The sequence below is a fragment of the Zalophus californianus genome, chromosome 1 (assembly GCF_009762305.2).
Source record: "Zalophus californianus isolate mZalCal1 chromosome 1, mZalCal1.pri.v2, whole genome shotgun sequence".
In the NCBI taxonomy this organism is placed as follows: Eukaryota; Metazoa; Chordata; class Mammalia; order Carnivora; family Otariidae; genus Zalophus; species Zalophus californianus.
This window is the reverse complement of record NC_045595.1, coordinates 4,321,709-4,339,792: the sequence shown is the minus strand read 5'-3', so window position 1 is coordinate 4,339,792 and position 18,084 is coordinate 4,321,709. Positions and strand designations below refer to the sequence as shown.

The 18,084-nt window shown below is 50.7% G+C and overlaps 1 protein-coding gene across 16 annotated transcripts in view; it reads left to right on the top strand.

Moving 5' to 3' along the window:
- RANBP3 (RAN binding protein 3) overlaps positions 1–18,084 on the top strand; it is a 53,871-nt gene that overhangs the window by 10,034 nt on the left and 25,753 nt on the right. For 9 of the 16 annotated variants that reach the window (XM_027583654.2, XM_027583650.2, XM_027583656.2 and 6 more), the window contains exons 2-3: positions 10,543–10,598; positions 15,950–16,138. In XM_027583654.2, coding sequence (XP_027439455.1) covers positions 10,543–10,598; positions 15,950–16,138 — 245 coding nt within the window. Of the gene's footprint in view, positions 1–10,542; positions 10,599–15,949; positions 16,139–16,642; positions 16,802–18,084 lie in introns of those variants that run through there. The other 7 variants (XM_027583664.2, XM_027583662.2, XM_027583657.2 and 4 more) reach the window with 3 other exon arrangements.

Sequence of the window (18,084 nt, the reverse complement as noted above, 5' to 3'; positions counted from 1 at the left end):
TGGCCTTTTGGCAGATAAGGAGGCATCGTGGACTTCATATCCCTGTGATGGAGGAACGGTGTTTCCATGACCTTCAGCACTGTCTCAGGTTCAATGTAAGGACCTTCAGAGAAGCTCTGGGTCCAGGCCATTCCATGTCGCAGGGGCTGAAGCCAAAGGCCACGTAAGCAGGGAGTCAACTGGTACAGTGCGCCTGCTTCCAGCCGTAGAGCCTGGGAGCCCATGCTCATCCTTTCTAGTGGATCAGCAGCACTGACTTCATGGGCACTCGTTCTCCTCCGGAAAACTGACCCATGTCGGGCCCTGTACCTGGCTGTCACTCTCAAAGAGAAATAGGTATTTGCAGAGACAGTAGGGGTGCCTCTCTGCACATGTAGAAGGCAGGCCTTGCTTTGTGCAGTAAGTTTAAAGTGCTTTTACTTTAGTTAAACTCCCCCAAGTTTGCCACACAGAATCTCGGGAATTTGCTGGCCCAGAATGAAGGCCTGTGTCACGATTGTAATAGCAGATCCAGAGTGGGGCACATGGTTCTTGAGAGTTTGGCTTTCTCAGGTCGGGAGTGTGAGGAAACAGTCTACTCTCTACTCAGAAGGGAAAGGATGTCTTGTAGCATTGATGGTGGTGGTCGCTGGGTGTCTTGAGAGTCCAGGGCCTGGATCAGTCCTTATCAGCACCATTGGAGGCCTCCCCCCTGTTGTGGGCTTTTATTGCCAGACGAGCGGGACTTGTTTTAGCTGAGTCATCTTAGAGAGTAAGATGGACTTTCACGGCCCGAACCTCACCTCCTGCTTTCTCCCATGTTGGCTTCTAGGTTCTTTCTGACCATAGGACTTTCATACTTGGGATTCTCTCTGCACGCTATACTCTGCCTTCACCTGCCTTACTCCTTTATGTCTGAGAGTCAGATGACACCTTAGGGTGGCCATACCCAACCACTCACTCTGCAGTGCCCTTCTCCCCGTACTCTTTCCCATCACCCTGCTTTATCTTCCTTATGGCACCTATCTGTGTGTATCTTTCATCCTGTCTCCAGTGCCAGACACAGTGCCTGGCACATGGTAGGTGCTCAGTAAATCGTGCGACTGCAGGCAGGGCTTAGCTCGTTGGCCTTCCATCAGATCAGGCTTGAGGGATTCTGAGCAACTGAGCATGTGAGTTGTCCCGGCATCTGGGCAGCTTTAGACGGGGCCAAATTTTGAGGCACTTACCATTGTTGGGGACCTAGGGGTTAGAGATAGTCCTTGAATCCAAGACTGATGCTTTAAGGTGGCATCAGTGTTTTTGCAGTCTTCTGGGTACAATTATAATAATGATAATAATGCCCAGGTGGAATTCCTGCTGTGTGCTAGCCACTTCCCAAACACTTTGTCTGCATCGTTTCATTTAATCCTCCCTAGAACTGCCTGGGGTGTAGCACCATCCCTGTTGGACTGTCAGGGAACAGGGAAGGTTCCTTGAGTCGCCCAGGATCCCAGCCATAAGTGCTTGAGGCCAGTTTGAATGCCCACAAAAACCAGAGCCCACGTTTCATCAGTTTCGGTCTGCTGCCTCAGCGGAAGTTCTGTGGTCCTTAAGATTTCCTTCCTGGGCGTGGGGGGAGTTTCCGTTGTCTTTCCTGGAACTTTCCCCCAGTCCTCAGTCCATTTGATTTCACCTCTTGACTCTGCCCAGGTCCCGCCACCTAGTGGCAGAACATAAAAGTGCTGCAAAGCTGGCTCCCTGAATTTCTTAGGTTCAGGTGAAATTGCTGACTTTGTAGGATTTATTTAACAAGTTCGTGGGGTTTTTCTTGGATTCAAGGCACAAAGGTGCCCAAAGCGCAGGTTCTGTCACAGCCGCTTATAGTCTGGGTGAGTGGGGCCGGGGTGGGGTACAGGGGGGCAGGGATAGGAGGGTTTGACTGCAGGGCCGATTTGTGTAGAAATAAGGCAGAATGGGACTTGGCCTTTAGTGGGACCTCAGGGGACCTGAGGCACCCAGCTCAGAAGTCAGACTTAGGGTCCTGGTCCCAGCTCTGCCACTTATCAGCTTTGTGACTTCAAGCAAAGCACTGTCTGTCCGAGGCCTCTCCGTCTCGTTTCACGATTCACAGATCAGAGATGATAAAAAATATGTACGTGATGACATTAAATGAGACTGGGTGTCCAAAGCACCTACCGCTGGTTCTAGTAAAGACCATTCAGCAAATGTGAGTTGCTTGTTGCTGCTCTTGTTTGAGGGACACAGCAGTTAGAGCACTGAAAAGTGGCTTGGATTTCAGTAGGTAAAGGTAATGACAGGATGAAGAGCATTCCAGAAAGAAGTGCGTAAAATAAAAGATACCATCATCTCCAAAACTATGCCCCTATAATCTCCCTGAGACCAGTTGAGAGTTGCCTGGGGAAAAACATACTCGAGTACCGAAAAAGGAATTAAGGGGCCCACCGCCTCTGCTAGCAGGGCTGGGTGGCCATTGAGCGTTCAGGACACTAAGATCAAGAGAGGCATCACCTAGCAACAGCATGTTTGAGATCACTTCCATTCTTTACCAGAGAATTAGTTTGCAAATACAGTTGACACATCAATGACAAATTCACCTTTATGTTGCTGCACAGAACTGTTTATAATAATTCCTGAGAAAAGAAATGACTTGAAGGGTTGAGATAGTAAGTGTTGTAGGATTAAAGCAGTTGTCACATCTTAACAGACTGTTATTTGTGTTGCCAAGATACTTTCCATACTTTTTTCACAGATAAGAAGATTAAGACACATCAGCCCAGGATTAAAGCTCATTTTACACAAGTACCTTGCTGACATTTTGGTCAAGAATTCCAAGTGGCTTTCCAGATGGGGGCCGTTTCCTGGCAGGTGTTTGAGTAATCGTTTAGGAGGGGAATAAACAGAACAAGCCAAGATATTCCAGATCTGCTTCTCTGTGTGTTTTCCTGAGCCTACATAGTTTCTTCTGTTTAGTTTAACAGGCAATCCTGAGAGACAAAGGTTGGAGGCAGCCACTGGGAGTGCCCAAGCTTGTTGCAGGGCAGGCCTGCCTGTAGTATTTGTGTACTTTTTACTCCTTCCACAGCGTGGAGAGAATGTGTGTATGTTCAGCCTAGATTCTGAATATGTTCTGCAGGACATTGTGTGGTTAAAACTTTGAAAGATGGAGACAACACATCTTGTTTCACCATAGAACGTCCACATCTTGGGATGTGTCTTCATTCTGTCCTTGACGATCCTAAGGATCCGCTGTTGGCCTAATTGCACCCTTCTCGGAGGTAGAGGGTCACATGACTTGAAAGCCTCAGGCCCACCCCAAAACTCATCATCATCCACCCTCTAGTTTCCTTTGTGCTTTTCTGGAATGATACCTGACAGCTGCTATTTTCCTGATGTTACTTCTCAGAAGAAAAGAGTGTCTAGATCTTAGCTTCAAGGCCCAGCTGGGCAGAAAATGGGAGAAGGAAGCAAACTGGAGTCCTCAGTTCTCCTTCTGGCACTTGTACGTGGATGGCAGTGTAGCTCAGATGCAGTTGGAGACCTGGCCCCACCTTGGACAAGTCATTCACCCTCTGAGTCTCTTGTTTCCTTTTCTGTAAAATAAGGATGTTGGTATGACCTTTCTCCAAAAGTGATTGCGAAAAGTCAGGGAGATGAGACGTATAAAGCATGGAGTGCCTACCCAGCCCATAAATACATACTCGCTGACTGCCGGTCCAGGTAAGAAACCATCCGGCAGTTTTGGGAAACCCCATTTGGGAATGTCCTTGCTGTCAGTCACGTGACATAGGCTGGGAGGAGTCTAAAGCCAGGATCCCGAGACCTCTGTTATCCTGGAGGTTGAGAAGCATTCTTCTCTATCCCGGGGCCCCCTCTGGGGTCCAGGCCAGTTCCTTGCTCTCCTTCCCTTGCTTGCTTGCAGCAGGGACTCCACCTCCTGTCCTCACATCTGGTCAGCTGCCATCACCCACCCTGCCCCCAAGGGGTTCTTCTTACACTGGCTTCCGTGTAAAACATTCTTGCAGTGTCCCTTTCCTTCCTCCATTCTTGCTGCCTCAGAGATAGACACATATGTCCTTTGCTTTTTAGGATTTTGCCACCAGTCAGTCTCAGGGCAAAAAAGACACAAAACCCTGAGTCCTGGTCCCTGGCCTACTTATAGGGGTGGCCCGGGAAGCCTGGTGTTTTTAATTCTCTCAAGTGTGGGACTGTTTAAAACTCTCCTTCTCCTTTTGAGCCTCCTTACCACCATTTAAGGAGGTATTTTATGGGCTCTTCCCCTAACACAGACATCATATACCAAATTATGGACGTTACTTTCGGGTGAGGCCTTTTTGGGACTTCCCACACCTGTACGCAAGGCATCTGAGGACTTTCTCTGTGTCCTGGGGCCCCAGCTCAGTTCGGCTTTAGGAGAAGGGTCTTCCTCCTTGGAGCCCCCCGCTTCTGCCCAGAGACTTACGTTCCCTGTAGGGAGAATGTAAGTGGTCCCTCAGGTCAGGAGGGAGCCTGCATATCAGGGACCCCTGCCTTCTTTGGAGCCATCTTTAACTCATTTCCTCAAGAAAGGAACTGCCTGAGTGATTGGTGCTTACCTTCCAGGAGCTTCTACACTAGACCTTGCAGGTATAAATGTACAGACCTCGGATCCAGCGAAGGGAGGGGGCGCACTCTGCTCCTATGGCCCTGGGCCTGGGCGGTCTGTTTCCTGCCTGTCCTCGAGGGTCTGGAGTCAGCTGGTATGTTCAAGCATTAGTAAAGCAGCAGGCACACAGCAGGTGCCACCTTGGCTTTCTTGGAGTTCTTCCAGGGCACCTTGCTTTCTGCTGCCTGCTCTTCCCCATTCCTGGTCACCTGGCTAAATGCTGCTGTCCTGCTTAGGTGGCACCTCCCGCGAGAAGCCTTCCTGGATCCACTCCTTTTCCACTGCCTCACCAAGTTGGACGCCCCTGCTCTGCACTGAGTCCCTTTTGTGCTTCTCCCGTGTTACAACGTCCAACTAAAAACTAATAGCTCTTGGCAGGCAGGGGACATGTTTCTCCATGTCACCACCACACCCGAGAGGCCAGCATGAGGCCTGGCACACAGTGGGCCGAATTAATGTTATGATTGAATCTATGAGCATAGCAAGATATGCAGCTGGGGGAGTGGTTCCCAGGCTCCACTGGGTGTAAAGTGCCTGTCAGGGCTGTGTCAGCAGTGCCTCCAGGAGCAGGGCCTGCACGAGGATGGGTTAGGGGATGTGTGTGGAGAAATCCCAGACATCTGGCAGAGGTTTGAAACAAGAGCCAAAATCTGCAGCCTTTCTGCGACTGGGCTTGCCTATCCGTGTTATCATCAGGACTGCAAAGACGAGATCCAGGACAGTCCCTGGCCTTAGGGATTACAGCTGGACTGTCCCATTTTGCATCTGACCTCACAGTTGGGTGGAGGGTGGCAGGGGACAGGAGGGAGAGCAGGCCCTGTGGGCCAGATGTCATGGGGGCTCACTCCTTTCAGCTTCTGGCCAGTGTCCTCACCCCTGCTATCTGCCTGAGGGTTGGGGGTTGGGGGACTTTTCCCGTCTGCAGCCTGAGCAGCAGCACCTGGGATCACACTGGGGCTCAGGCTAGGTGTCGTCTGGAATGTGTGAGCTGAGCGGGGGCATGTGGAGGAGGGTGAGGGAGGCTTTGAATGTAGCAGCAGCCACCTTGGACTTGGCGTGCAACACCATGGAGAGCTGGGATGAGGGCAAAGCACCTCCCATGTGCCACCTAGAGGCGGGATTGTAGTTTGAGGCCGCTTGGCTCTGAATCCCACCCCACTTCACACACCAGTGTTGGCCACAGTCATCCACAGAATACAGTTCTCAGGCCTCATGTCAGGGAGGAGGAAAGAAGGGTTCCCTAGTCAAATAACTTTGGAGAACATTTGGTTAAACAGGTTTCTTTATTGTTGATTTTCTTAACCCTCACTATGCGGATGTCTTGAGCCAGTGCCCCAGGAGGGCTGCTTTTTCACAAACTGATTCAGTCAAAGAGCATTTTATAGGAACAAAACAAAACACGTGGTTGACAGAATCTGGATCAAATAGTTGGGGGTCTCTCTAGAAATCTCTGGTGGTAGTTTTCCCTTCACTTGTGATAGACTGGGCTGGGAATTCAGGCAACTTACAGAAGCCTCATTGCTCTGTCCCCTGCTCATTCCCCAAACTTGGGTTTCAGCTGGCTGAGCGAAGTCTGCTTGTCCAGTGACAACCAGAAGCAGTTTGACAGGGGCCAGTTAAGAATGCAGGCTGAGGCTGCTGGGGCGAGTGTGGAGCAATCCTCCTCGGAATGGGGTGCGCTCGAGTTGTCCTTTTGTAATGTCAGTGCTAATTTGCAGCTCATGAACTTCGGCCCTCCTGGAGCCCATCGGAAATTAAATCTGTGTGACCCTCGTGCTTTGTGTCTTTGGTGGAGAACTGACGGAGGCTCATTGCTACATTTTAGTTAGTGTGGTGTTTGGGTTTGTCATAACCGCCAAACCATCCATCAGTGAGGGTCCTGGTGGTTCCTGACCTCACTGGTCCTAGCGACATTTCATCGGCTCTGACTTCTTGTCAAGCGTCTGTTATGTGTGTGGCTCTGAATGTACCACAGTCAACATAACAGAGGCTGCGCTCTTCTGGGGCTCATGATGCGCGGGTAGATGCTGCCAGCGAGGAGATGAACAGATAACCCCCTACAAGCTCCAGGCCATGTGCACAGACACACCCATCGCTTTTTATCAGGTGTTTGACCCCAAGGTTTTCTGCCCCTGACTCCTGTTCCCCATTTTTCCTGTAGAGCCTTGCACAGAATAAGGGCTTAGTAAATATTTATGTGAGTACACAGCAGCTAGTGTACATGTGTGAAGACCTGCAGAGGGGGTTTAGTTCAAACATTTATTGGATGGTTCTTTGTGGTGCGCACTGGCTGCTGGGCTGGGGTGCAGAGCTGTTTTGGAGGCCAGACCATGGTCTCTCAGCCTCCCTGGCAGGTAGCCTCGTTGTGACCCGTGGTGGGGTAGAAGCCAAGAGCATGCCCTGTGGGCACCGGGGGCAGGTATGTAGCGCAAACTGGGAGCTTCCTGAAGGATACGGTGCCCGTAGCTGTATGAGTGTTGGCCACAGAAGAGAAGGTGAGAATGTGTTCCAGGCAGAAGTCCAGAAGTACGACAGAAGCACGGGGCATGCAGGGGGCAGCAGGCCCTTCAGTGCCACCGTAGGGGTCAGGCCGCGGTGGCCTGTTGGAAGGAGCTCCGACCCTAGTCTGGGGGAGCAGTGCTGAATTTTAAGTGTGGGTCTCACACCAGTGGTTCTGGCTGCTGTGCGGAGGCTGGATTGAAGAGTATGAGAGCAGAGGTGGAGAAAGGAGGGTCTTAACTACAGTAGTGGTAGCCTGCAGGCAGGAGTTAGTGAGGGAGTCTCTGCGTGGGTCTCACCCAGAATTCCAGTTCTTTGGGAAGCTGCTTTCAGAGCTCGGACCCCATGTCCCTTCCGTGGCCTCCGTCTGCCCCCAGCTGAGCACCGTGCCCACTTGCAGTGTCATTGTTCTTCCAGCAGATGGGATTCTCCCAGCTCCTGCCAGGACCCTGCCCTGTGTCTTTGTCCTGCCCCAGGGACCCAGAGGCAGCCTGGGCCTCTCAGGTTTGCCCGAATCTCTGCAGCCCCTTCTGGGTGCCTGCAGATCAGCCGACATAAGAAAGCTCTTCCCCTACCATCCAAATGGTTCTCCCTCTGTTCTCGTCCTTTCTCAGTGGCCTTCTGTCCATTCCTCCAGTACCTCCTTGCCCTTACTCCTCCCTCCGTCCAGTATTTCTTGATGCTAAGTACTGTTCTTAGACCACGGGGCAGCCAGGGAAATGAGACGCCCTCCAAGCTCATGGATTTGATGTTGTGGTAGGGGAGACAGCACAAACCCATAAATCCCTAGTGTATCTGGTGGTGGTACCTCCTGTGAGAGAACGTGTCTCTGCTTCACTGTGAGGCCAGGCAAGGTTTCTTCTGCAGAGTATAGTGTGTGTCTAATTAAGTCTACAGTGGCTAGGCAACACCTCCCAGGCTGGAGGTCGTTAGAGAAAGGACAGAAACAGTTAAGACAGGCTTAAGCAAAAATCAGCATTTGTTGGCTTAACTGAAAAGTCAGTGGGGGTGGGGTTAGCTTTGAGTAGTGTCTCCGATTCAGTTTCCTCCTCCATCTGCAGCTCTGCTTCCCACTGGATTGACTCTGCTCCAAGGTCCCTTTTGGTGACATGAGACTGCTCCCAACCCCAGGGTTACCTCCCACCAGCCCTGCTGCCCCAGCAGAAACAGAGCACCCCCTTCCCCAGGAGCTCCAACGAAAGTCCCGGACCTGAGTCTCTTTTCACTGTCAGTGGCCTGGCCTTACTCACATGCCATGGTGTCCCCTGGGGCAGGAGTTGGAAGTACTCTCCTCTTCAGACCTAGAGCCAGGGGCAAAGGAGGGATGGTCCCCTAAAGAAATGGGGGGCTGGAGGGATGCTGGGCTGGCCCAGACTCCCAGCTCCTTCCCGTGTGCCTTCACTCTTTGCAGCTGGCTGGGAGTAGAACACAGAAGTGAGCTTCAGGCCTGGATCTATAGCCCTGGATGCTGGGCTCATGGGGTGAGGGGCAGGGCCGGAAGCTCTCTGGGATTCCCCAAGGCAGAAATGGTGTGGATCAGCTGCTGCTGTCCAGAGTCCCCCCTGCACCCCTTTGCTGTCATTTATTGTCTGGCACAGGCACTTTCATTCCCTCCTTCAACCGGTGGGTGACAAGCAGCACCAGCCCCGGTGCGGGGAGAGGGCTGCTTAGGGAACCACGGAGGCCTTGTCCGCAAGCCTTCCGCCCCCACCCTCCTCCCTTGTAGTGCTTTGGTCTCATACAGGTCATTTACCCCGGTGTTCGCCTTGGGTTGTGCGTGGTGAGGACTATCACAGTGAATCAGACTCAGGGACTCAGGTGCGGCATGGCTTCAGTGTGCACGGCGGAGGGAATGGCCACCATCAGTGGGCTGTTGTCCCAAAGTCAAGACCAGTATCTGTTCTACTTCTCCAAGGAGTGGGAATTTGGTGGGATGGGAGTGGCACCGTGTCCTTTTGATTGTCTCAGGCTTGGCCCTCTTTCTCCTCGGACCTCCTCCCCTCCCCGGCTTTATTGTGGGTGATCGCCATTCCCTCCTAACTGGTCTGTCCATATTGCCCCCTTCCCCAGACTGTTCTCTCTTTGAACCTGAACCCAACTCCTTCTACAGCACTTCCCTGAATCCTTAGCATGGTGATCATCTGCCCCTAGGATCCCTGTCACTTTTACAAGCTGTATTTTCACACCTGCCGCTCCCTTCCGGGCTCTTGTCTTTGGACTTCAGCAGCCACCTCTTCTCAGGGACATTTCCCTGACTCTAGCTGCTCTGACCAGCTCCCCACACGAGTGCGCTCACAAACCAAAGATCCTCTCCCCTCCCACGGAGCAGTCCTGCTGGGTAAAGCTGTGTGCAAGTGCAGGTTCCTGGTAATCTTGGCTTCCCAGGACTGAGGGCTCCATGACAGCAGAGCGGTGCAGCGCTCCCCAAATTTGTGATCCCCCTTGCTTCCCGTCCACTGTCTGCTCCCAGGACTTTGAATGCTGACGGGGGCCCTGGGCGCACCCCATAGGATTCATGCGTGGACCCAGAACCACCACACCCAACCTCAAGGCAGTGAGGCAGGCAGCATCTGGACCTTCCCCCAGGTGAAGGTCATCCTCCTCCAGAATCCCCCAGCTGGCAGCAGGGGCTCGCCAAGCTGCCCTCCACCCCGGGGGCAGGTGGCAGAGGGCTGTAGATTTGGCTGCCCCTGGATAGGAGACAAATGGGGTTGCCTGAGAACAACAGGTGGCACCACCCTGGGCTCTTCACGTGACAGAACATCTCAAAGAGTTTCTTCAACAACCACTGTGCGAGATGGACTCAGATTTTTCTCAACTCCTTAAATTCTTTTTTTTAATGGGTAATCTCGCTTCAAGATCCAGGTGGAATGTCAGGTGACTCAACCAGGGTAAGCTCTCCAAAGAGCATGAGCTCTGTAGGCAGAGGTTGCAGTCTGGTTATTCCCAAGCCCCCACTGGTCTAGAAGTTCAAAAAACCTAAACTAGTCTCCAGAGTTTGAAACTGGGGAGGTGCCCCATCTGACATCTCTGTGCCTCGTTCCTGCAAGGCCACGGTTGGTGACGCCAAATGGTGGCAGCGCCTTTGATGCCCGGCAGCCTGCCGCACGCCCTCCCCCCCCCCCCCCGCCCCAGTCACGGACGTGGCTGTTCTAAGTGAGTCTTGAAACCTTTTTCTTGGTGTATAATATGCACACAGAACAGTGCACATACCCTAACATTAGGTGTCAGATTTTCACAAACAACACACCCACGCAGCGACTTCAAGAAACCGTTTTCTAAGTGATTGAATGTTCTTTGGAGTTACTAGTTTTATATTGGGTTTGTTTTTTGTTTTTAACTTATTACGTACAAAAGTAGCTTTGTTTACCATATGACTATAATGTTGGGGGGAAAAAAACCAATTTTTCTTTTTGCAGAAAAACCTGCCATTGCTCCGCCCGTCTTTGTGTTTCAGAAGGATAAAGGACAAAAGGTAAGGGGCCGGTATGTTCTCTCTTCACATGATTACTCTAATTTGTTTTCTCCCCAGAGGGCTCTCCCAGGTTACATGGCCAAGGGCGCTTCTGTCTTTTAAGCCTCCACCCGGAGCTTGAAGGGAAAAGGTCCTGTGGCTTTAAGTTACCATGGTGAGAGGTTAAGACGGGGGCGTGTGTGGAAAGGGCTCAGAAACCTTTTAACAGTGGCAGAAAGATACTTTCTAATTCCTAATGCTTCATTTTAGAAATAGTGTACATTAGAAAGAGTAGGAGAGAGAAGGTAGAACGAAGAGGGGCGGGAAGGAGGGAGAAATGGTGGTTAAGGGGGAAGACGGGATCTTTAAAGATTTTAGGGAGATATTCTGACCCCCAACCACCTTGGCATAAATGCATTTAGAGTAATTACTAGTTGGCTTGCATTATGTATTTACCATCCATCTTTGTTACTCGTTGCTTCCCCCTCTTGGATTTTAAATGTCTTGGTTGCCCTGACGTTGGAAATACTTTGCCTGACTCGTAGCAGTGAGCTGGCAGCTTGTTCAAGTCCTGATCGGTGTGGCAGTAGCATTCCGATGTCAGGTGCTGCCATTTACCTGGAAGTCGTTGATTTTGTGTCCGTCCTGACAAATCAGTGTGGAAGGTCGGGATTGTGTCCAAAGTTAGTTGATGTTCTGTGGTTGATGCTTCCCAAGCTTTTATGAGGATTCTGTTTGTCCAGCAAATGGACAGTCTCTCCCACTCCTGCCCCAATCTTACCCATTGCAAGATTTCAGAGTGAGGGACCAAAGTGCCGCGCTGGATTCGGTGTGTTTTGAAATCCGTTTGCATCTTGTTGATAAGAACAGCATTTGAGAGAATGCTCTGGTGGATTCCCAGTCCCCTGGCAGGGTGGCCAGCTCTGAGGTTGGGGGCTGCTGGTCTGGCGAATTTGGGACTCCTGGCAGCCCAGCTGCTGCTCCTAGACCCTATCCCTCGGTCAGAGAAGAGAGGCCGGACTTCTGTGTGGCCCACACTGTCCAGGACTTCGTTCAAGTACTGTGCCAGGAAGAGAGCATGTGTGTGTGGGGCGGCGGGGGGGAGGTCAGGAGGGAGAAGTGGCTGCCCAGCACATACCCCCTTTCAGCGTACCTTCTGTGTGAGCCGGGGCTAATCTCCTAGGCTTACCCCCCTCACATTAAACTTTCCCATTGTTAATTCTTTTGCTAAAGAAAGAATCACAACACCCGAGGAAACATTCTTCCTGTTTTGTTTTGGTTTTCCAGGTGGTATTTTCAGGACACATCAATCAGCCTCTGCGGTCTCTTCTTCCATGGGCCCTGACCAATACATATAACTTAATTACGTGTTTTTTTATCATTTGTCTTTTGGAGCTTCAGTCACTGTGAAGGGGCTGATGCATTTCTGCTAGCATTTAGAAATGCCTGTGTTCAATTTCTGTTTTAGATATTAAAGTTGCTTCTCTCAGGATTTTCTAGAGTTTTGAATTTTATTATGATCGTTTGAACCACTTTTAAAGGGGTCAGGAAACTAAGACCTGCCATCACCGCCTGTTTTTGTAAATAAAGTTTTATTGGCACACAGCCATGCCCACCCTGTTCCCAGCAGCTGAGGCTGCTTTCCCGCTGTGACAGCAGAGTGAAGTAATTTGGATGGAGACATGGCCCACAAAGTCAAAAATATTTAGCAGCTGACCCTTCACAGAAAAAGTTTTCCAACCCCAGACTTAAAACAAGTAATAGGAATTGATAATTCTTTAAACCTAAGACTTTTGGACAAGCAGCAGGATGAAACACTAAAAATGTAATATTTGTCTGGCCGAATTTTTCAGTACTGTTTTCACAGTTGAGGTGGTTCTTGTCTGTTGCCTTGTAATTCAGAGGCTAACTTGCATGTAATTACCTCCAAAAGGTTGGGGTGAAGTTGAATCAGAAGAGTAGCTAGGAAACTTCTCATTGTCATCTTAAAATGTGCAAATGTAGTTCTTATCAAAATATTGACTCAGAGCCAACTCTAAATGGGCTTCTAAAAATAACTGATCTCCAGCTCTTCAGGGTTCAGCTCTCCGCTCCTTTCATGCCTCTGGAACAACATCACCGGCCGGACCCAGTGAACCTCTGCGTGTTTACAAAGGAGGAGCCTCTGTAACTGTCCGCGAGGGCAGCTTTCTGGGCTGCGGGTGGAGGTGGAATCTTCCTTTCTTTCTCTGCCGCTTAGGACAGTTCGGAAGTAAGGCAGAGAGCAAGCCACGTAGCTGAGACAGCCAACTCCGTGGCTTCCCATTTCAGGGGAGATGGGCAGGCAGAGCTGCAGGGAGCAGCTGTGGCACTTGGGACAGAAACAGGAGTTTGAGCCTCTTTCAGGTCCTGTCTCTCTCACCGACCTCCTGCCCGGCTGCCCCTCACACTGCAGAGGCAGAGCGGGGAACAGGCTACATGGGTTGCTACGGCTGGTTGCTCCTTTTCTCTTCAACTCCGTATTTCGAAAATATTCAAGTCCTCAGAGAAGTTGAAAGAATGGTACCGTGGACACTTTGAGTGTCCCTCACCTGGCTTCGCCAGGGACGTCTGTCGTAAATGCCAGAAGCGCCCGACTGTAAGTGGCGCCCATCTGATGCTTCTCCCCTAAATCCTGCCGTAGGCGGCGCCCGGGACTGGGAGCGTTCCTCTCGTGGCCCCACTGCTGTTGTGGCTCCTGAGAAAATGACCGCGAAGTCAGAAATGTCCGTCAGCATATATAGTCCATAACTATGTTGTCTTCACTGTCACCAAAATGTCCCTTCTAGCTCTTTTTTGAGCCATTTCTTGGATCCACAAAGATCAAGAAGTCCCATCGTCAGCTGTGGGACCATTGACTTCCCTTTCAGCGAGCAATCTCTAAACCACCCAGTGGGCGGCGCTTCAGAGCTCACGTCCCCCCCCCCCCCGCCCCCCCCTCCGACAAGGAGAGCACACCACAGGCCCCGCTGTTATTACTGAAGCATGATTGAGGTAAAAGATTTGAAATCGAAAAGAAAAAAATGAAGCTGCTAGCCCAGGCGTTTTTTTGTTTTGTTTTGTTCAGTAGCAAAGCCACATGGCGTTTTCTGTCCTTCCCATCCAGGGCCCAAGCGGCATTTACAGCAGGCTATAGATTGGTGGCGGTGGCCCACCAGTGGCATCACTTGGTCTCAGGACAGGTTGTCAAATCCCCTTGTTGTTCCTGGTTCCCGGTTGGAGAAAGCGGTTGTAGGCTTCAACTCCAGTCCTGACGCCTAACATCCAGGCCCAGAGCCCGGCTGACAGTGCACTTCCTTCCATGTTCTCACACTTCCTCAGGAGGGCGCTCCTCATAAACTGCTTGCATTTACCCATTTCTGGTCTTAGTGGCAAAAATGAAACTTTTTTTTCTTAACTGCCTTGCATGGAGACAGTTTTTTTCTTTTTGATGTGAAGAGATTTCGAATCTTCTTAGAAGGTGGTGGTCTCATTGACTGTGACGACTGTTTCTTTCGGATACTTTATCTTCCAAAAGTTTATTCATCTGAACAGGTGAGGCTTTGAGGTCTCCCTTGCAGGGTGTTACCTGTTTGGGAGAAAGAAAGCTGTTGCAGAAATGCTGTTGAGCAGGAAGAAAAGTGTCCCTGAAAGTGCTGTCACAGTATGTTCAGACCTACTTTTGAAGCTTACTGTTGCTGTAACAAGCCCATCCTGTGTGCACATGTTTGTTTTTGGGTTTTGTCAGCCACGTGTATTTTAGGATGATGTCAGAGGCTACGAAAATCTTGATGTCCGATTTTAACAAACACGTTGAAGAACGAACTACAGGTCCTATCTTGGTTCTCTAGAGCTCACTTTTCTTGTCCAGCAAAAACACTCAGACCCAAGTAGAAAATGCTGGGATGGCATATGTGTTTCTTTTTGGTCCTCCAGTTTAGGCCTCATTTCCAGTTCAGTGCCTCCAGGGCACTTGAACACTTATGCTCTAAAAGCAGGGGTTAAAAAAAGAAAGTCCTTTGTGGTTCCAGTTGGAGATAGACCATTTTCCACAGAGCTCTGGGTTTAATTTTCTCTTATTAGGTGTTGGCGCGTGGACCAACCTTCATGTCCTGAGCAGGTTTGAGGAACAGCTTGAGAAGGAAGGCCTTTGTGTGTGTGTGGATCTCCCCTGGATAGGAAGAATCAATTTTGGTGATTTTTTTAGATGTATGGATGAGTTAACATTTTGTTTCTTTTGCCTTCCTCAGAATGTTTGAAAGTTCTCTTAAATTCTCTTTACGGAGTTCCTTTCATCCATCAGGCTTTGAGAACTAGCCCCCAAGCCCTATCTAAAGAGATTTTAGTCACTTCACACTCAGAAGAAACGTGGCCAGGTCTGTGGAAAGACAGGGTAGCCACTTAGTTCACAAAGCGAGAGAAACAGCTGTGTGTTGTGAACAATGCCAAGCAAGAGATTTGGGGACCAGAGTCCATCTGTTCCATGACACCAGCTTTGTAACCCATTCCTCAAGAAGAGAGTCTTGGCCACAGAGCTCTGGGTCCACAGGAGCCCCTCTAGAGTCCCAGGAACCACCTCGAAGGATGCCAGGGGTGTTGTACTTTTAAGGACAAAGACTTCCAGAACCAGCTTTCTCTTGCCCTGGCTATTTTCTAAATACACCCTTGCCAAGGTGTTTGGGGTGAACATGGGAGAATCCTAGGCCAACTGAACTCCCCATGTGATACAAAACCAGCTCTCCGTGTCTCTGCCAGCTGGTTTGGTCACCACACATCTGCACTCACTGAGGCAAGAAAGCGTTTCCTTGATCTCCGGTTTAAGCAGAACAAATTGAAAGGTGCTGGAAGCACTCTAGCAGAATGCAGAAGCCTGTGAACCCTCTACGCCCCGTTTTGTAGCTGTGTGCTATTCCAGGCCTGCCTTCACCACCTTAGTGGACAGAAATGGTGCTGAGGGCCAACTTCCCTCATCAGTATTCTTGCAGAGATGGGTCATTAACCTCTAGGGATGATCAGACATAATCGCCCCCGTTCCCCTCCAGTAGAGGCTCTGCCCCCATTTTGGCCACCAAGAGTGTTGTTCCTCACTCATAGCCTATAAGCTCTGTAGCTCCATGCTGCCTGTTTTGAAAATGGGGGCCCAGGCCTCCTGCAAAATTAAACCTCAGCCAAGTCCACGTTCATTTTCTGTTCTTTCATTCTGGAGGGCCAGTTTTGTTGAGCAAAACAACAGCATGTCCCAGCTTTCTTGGCTCGTCCTCCCAGGCGGGAGCTGCTGAAGTCTGAGCGTCTCCAGCCCTTTGATCCCTGCCCACCCCCGTCCCACCTTGCAGCCTTTATTTACATTGAAGGAAAATTGTCTTTTTTGCTCCCAGTCCTCTGCAGAGCAAAAAGACTTGTCGGATTCGGGAGAGGAGCCTCGGGGGGAGGCTGAGGCCCCCCACCATGGCACGGGTCACCCCGAGTCAGCTGGTGAGCATGCCCTAGAGCCTCCTGCCCCTGCTAGCGCTTCAGCCAGCACTCCTGAAGCCCAGCTTCTTCCTTTCCCGCGAGAACTGGCAGGGGTAAGTCCACCTCTACCCAGCACTCCACAGCCTGGGGGGCCCAACCCAGATCGGCCCCTTTCCCTTCGGGTGCCTCAGATCCAGACCCTAAACCACAAGCAGCTGATGAGAACTGAAAAGGTGCTCATGATCTCTGCAGCTCCCTTTAATTCTTGCTGCCAAAAAGTCAGGAAAGATTGAGTCCCCTTTTACATTGAGACTTTCTGAGTGGGGGAATTTGTATACACCCATAGCGAGAAGCTAATCCTGTTTCCTGAAAGAGACATGAGGGGTCAAAAGAGGGATTGAAGAATGGGGTAGAACATTCCAAATCAAATTCGACCCCCTCTCCATCCTTCCATTTTTCTTTCTCCTCTCCCTGAATTTGGGCGTTCAGGTTCAGGGTCTTAGAAACACCAGAAGCCCCGATTTCCTTGATCTAGAGGAAGAGGAGGTGTCCTGCTTTGCAAGACCAATTGTGTTTGGACTGTGGTTAGGCTGTGAACTGCTTGTCTTCAATCAAAGCAGGAAGAAGAAAAGACTCTTCCTTTGAATCCAGAGGGAACCCCTTGAGCCCTTTCTCTTTGTGTTGAGAAGGCTTTTGAAGATTATAGGTGGAGAAGATTGTGAACTCTCGAGAACAAGAAATGTCTTGAGTGTTTGGAGGTTGATAAAATGGGAAAGGTAAACATCATCCTACATTCAGGATTGAAAACTCCATGTGGGTACCTAAGCCCCCCCATTCTCATGGCAGGGAAAAATGGCTCTCAAGCAGGGAAGCAAGGGACCCTGCTCTGCACACCAAGCACTGGGCAGCCATCCAGGGCGTCACAATCCCAGACTTTAGTGATCCCTTGTGTCACATCACCAGTCCCCTGTGTTCTTAAGGAAATCATTAAAGTTCAGTTACAGCCACTAAACCCTGGGACACACAGGAAGAAGTGATGTTCAACAAAGGTGAGGTTGGAGGCCAATTTTAACATTTTGGAGAGGAGTCAGTGTGTGGTGGGAAGAGAAGGCACGGTCTTGACCCCGTGCCAGGCGGGAGTGACAGGAGGCAGCCCCTCGTGGCATACTAGTGGGTCTGGGCTCAGTGAAGATTCCAGCCAGGAGGCACTCACACCAGAGCGTTCTAGGGGCGCAGCCCTCATGAGAGCACTAGAGCTGACAGAGTAAGAATGAGGCGGTGATCACTTTTCCGGTTGGGAGCCAAGCAGCTCCTGGAACCTTCTTCTGAGTCGGGTATTATGAGTTATTGTGCCTTCAGCCTTCGCAAGCACAGGAAATCATGTTCTCAGTTCCCTGAGTTCCCAGTAAAGATGACCATGTGGATCTGCCCAAGAGGCTCCAGGGCCTTTTGCGGCTGCCTGGTTTGAACAGCAAGCTTATAGAGCAGCCTCTGACTGAAGGGGCTAAGGGTTTTCAGTTGAGAGCAGCAAGTGGGTAGGTCACAGAGGTTGAGGCACAGCAGCTGCTCCTCCAGAGGCTCCTACGGGGTCTCACCTTCTGCTTGTGGCCAGGCCAGATGTGGACTTCTGAGGCCTGGCCAATGGGACTTGACTTCTCAGTTCTTGTGGACTTTGGGTTAGAGGCTCTAATCCCATGAAATTCAAACCATCCCCAGCCCGGCCCTGCAAGGTCAAGTGTTAACAGCAGGGAACCTCAGGATGGGTTGTGGGTCACTGTGGGAGGAAGTCAAGACTGGGGGGAGCGGCTGATGAATGTACCAGCAGAACAGCAAAGGCCACGCACATGACACACGCATGTGCTGTTTGGTTTTAGCACTTGTAACTATAGGAATCCCCAGTTCCATCAGAAGTCCCAGCAGGGCCACTGTCGCATCATTTGGTGACAGCTGGCTAGCACAGAACACTCCAGCTTGTCACCACTGGCTGCCATTAACTGGCTTTCTTTAGTGATTAGGCGTGTTCAAGGCAAAGTAAACGTTTTTTTAGGTCATTTAGGGC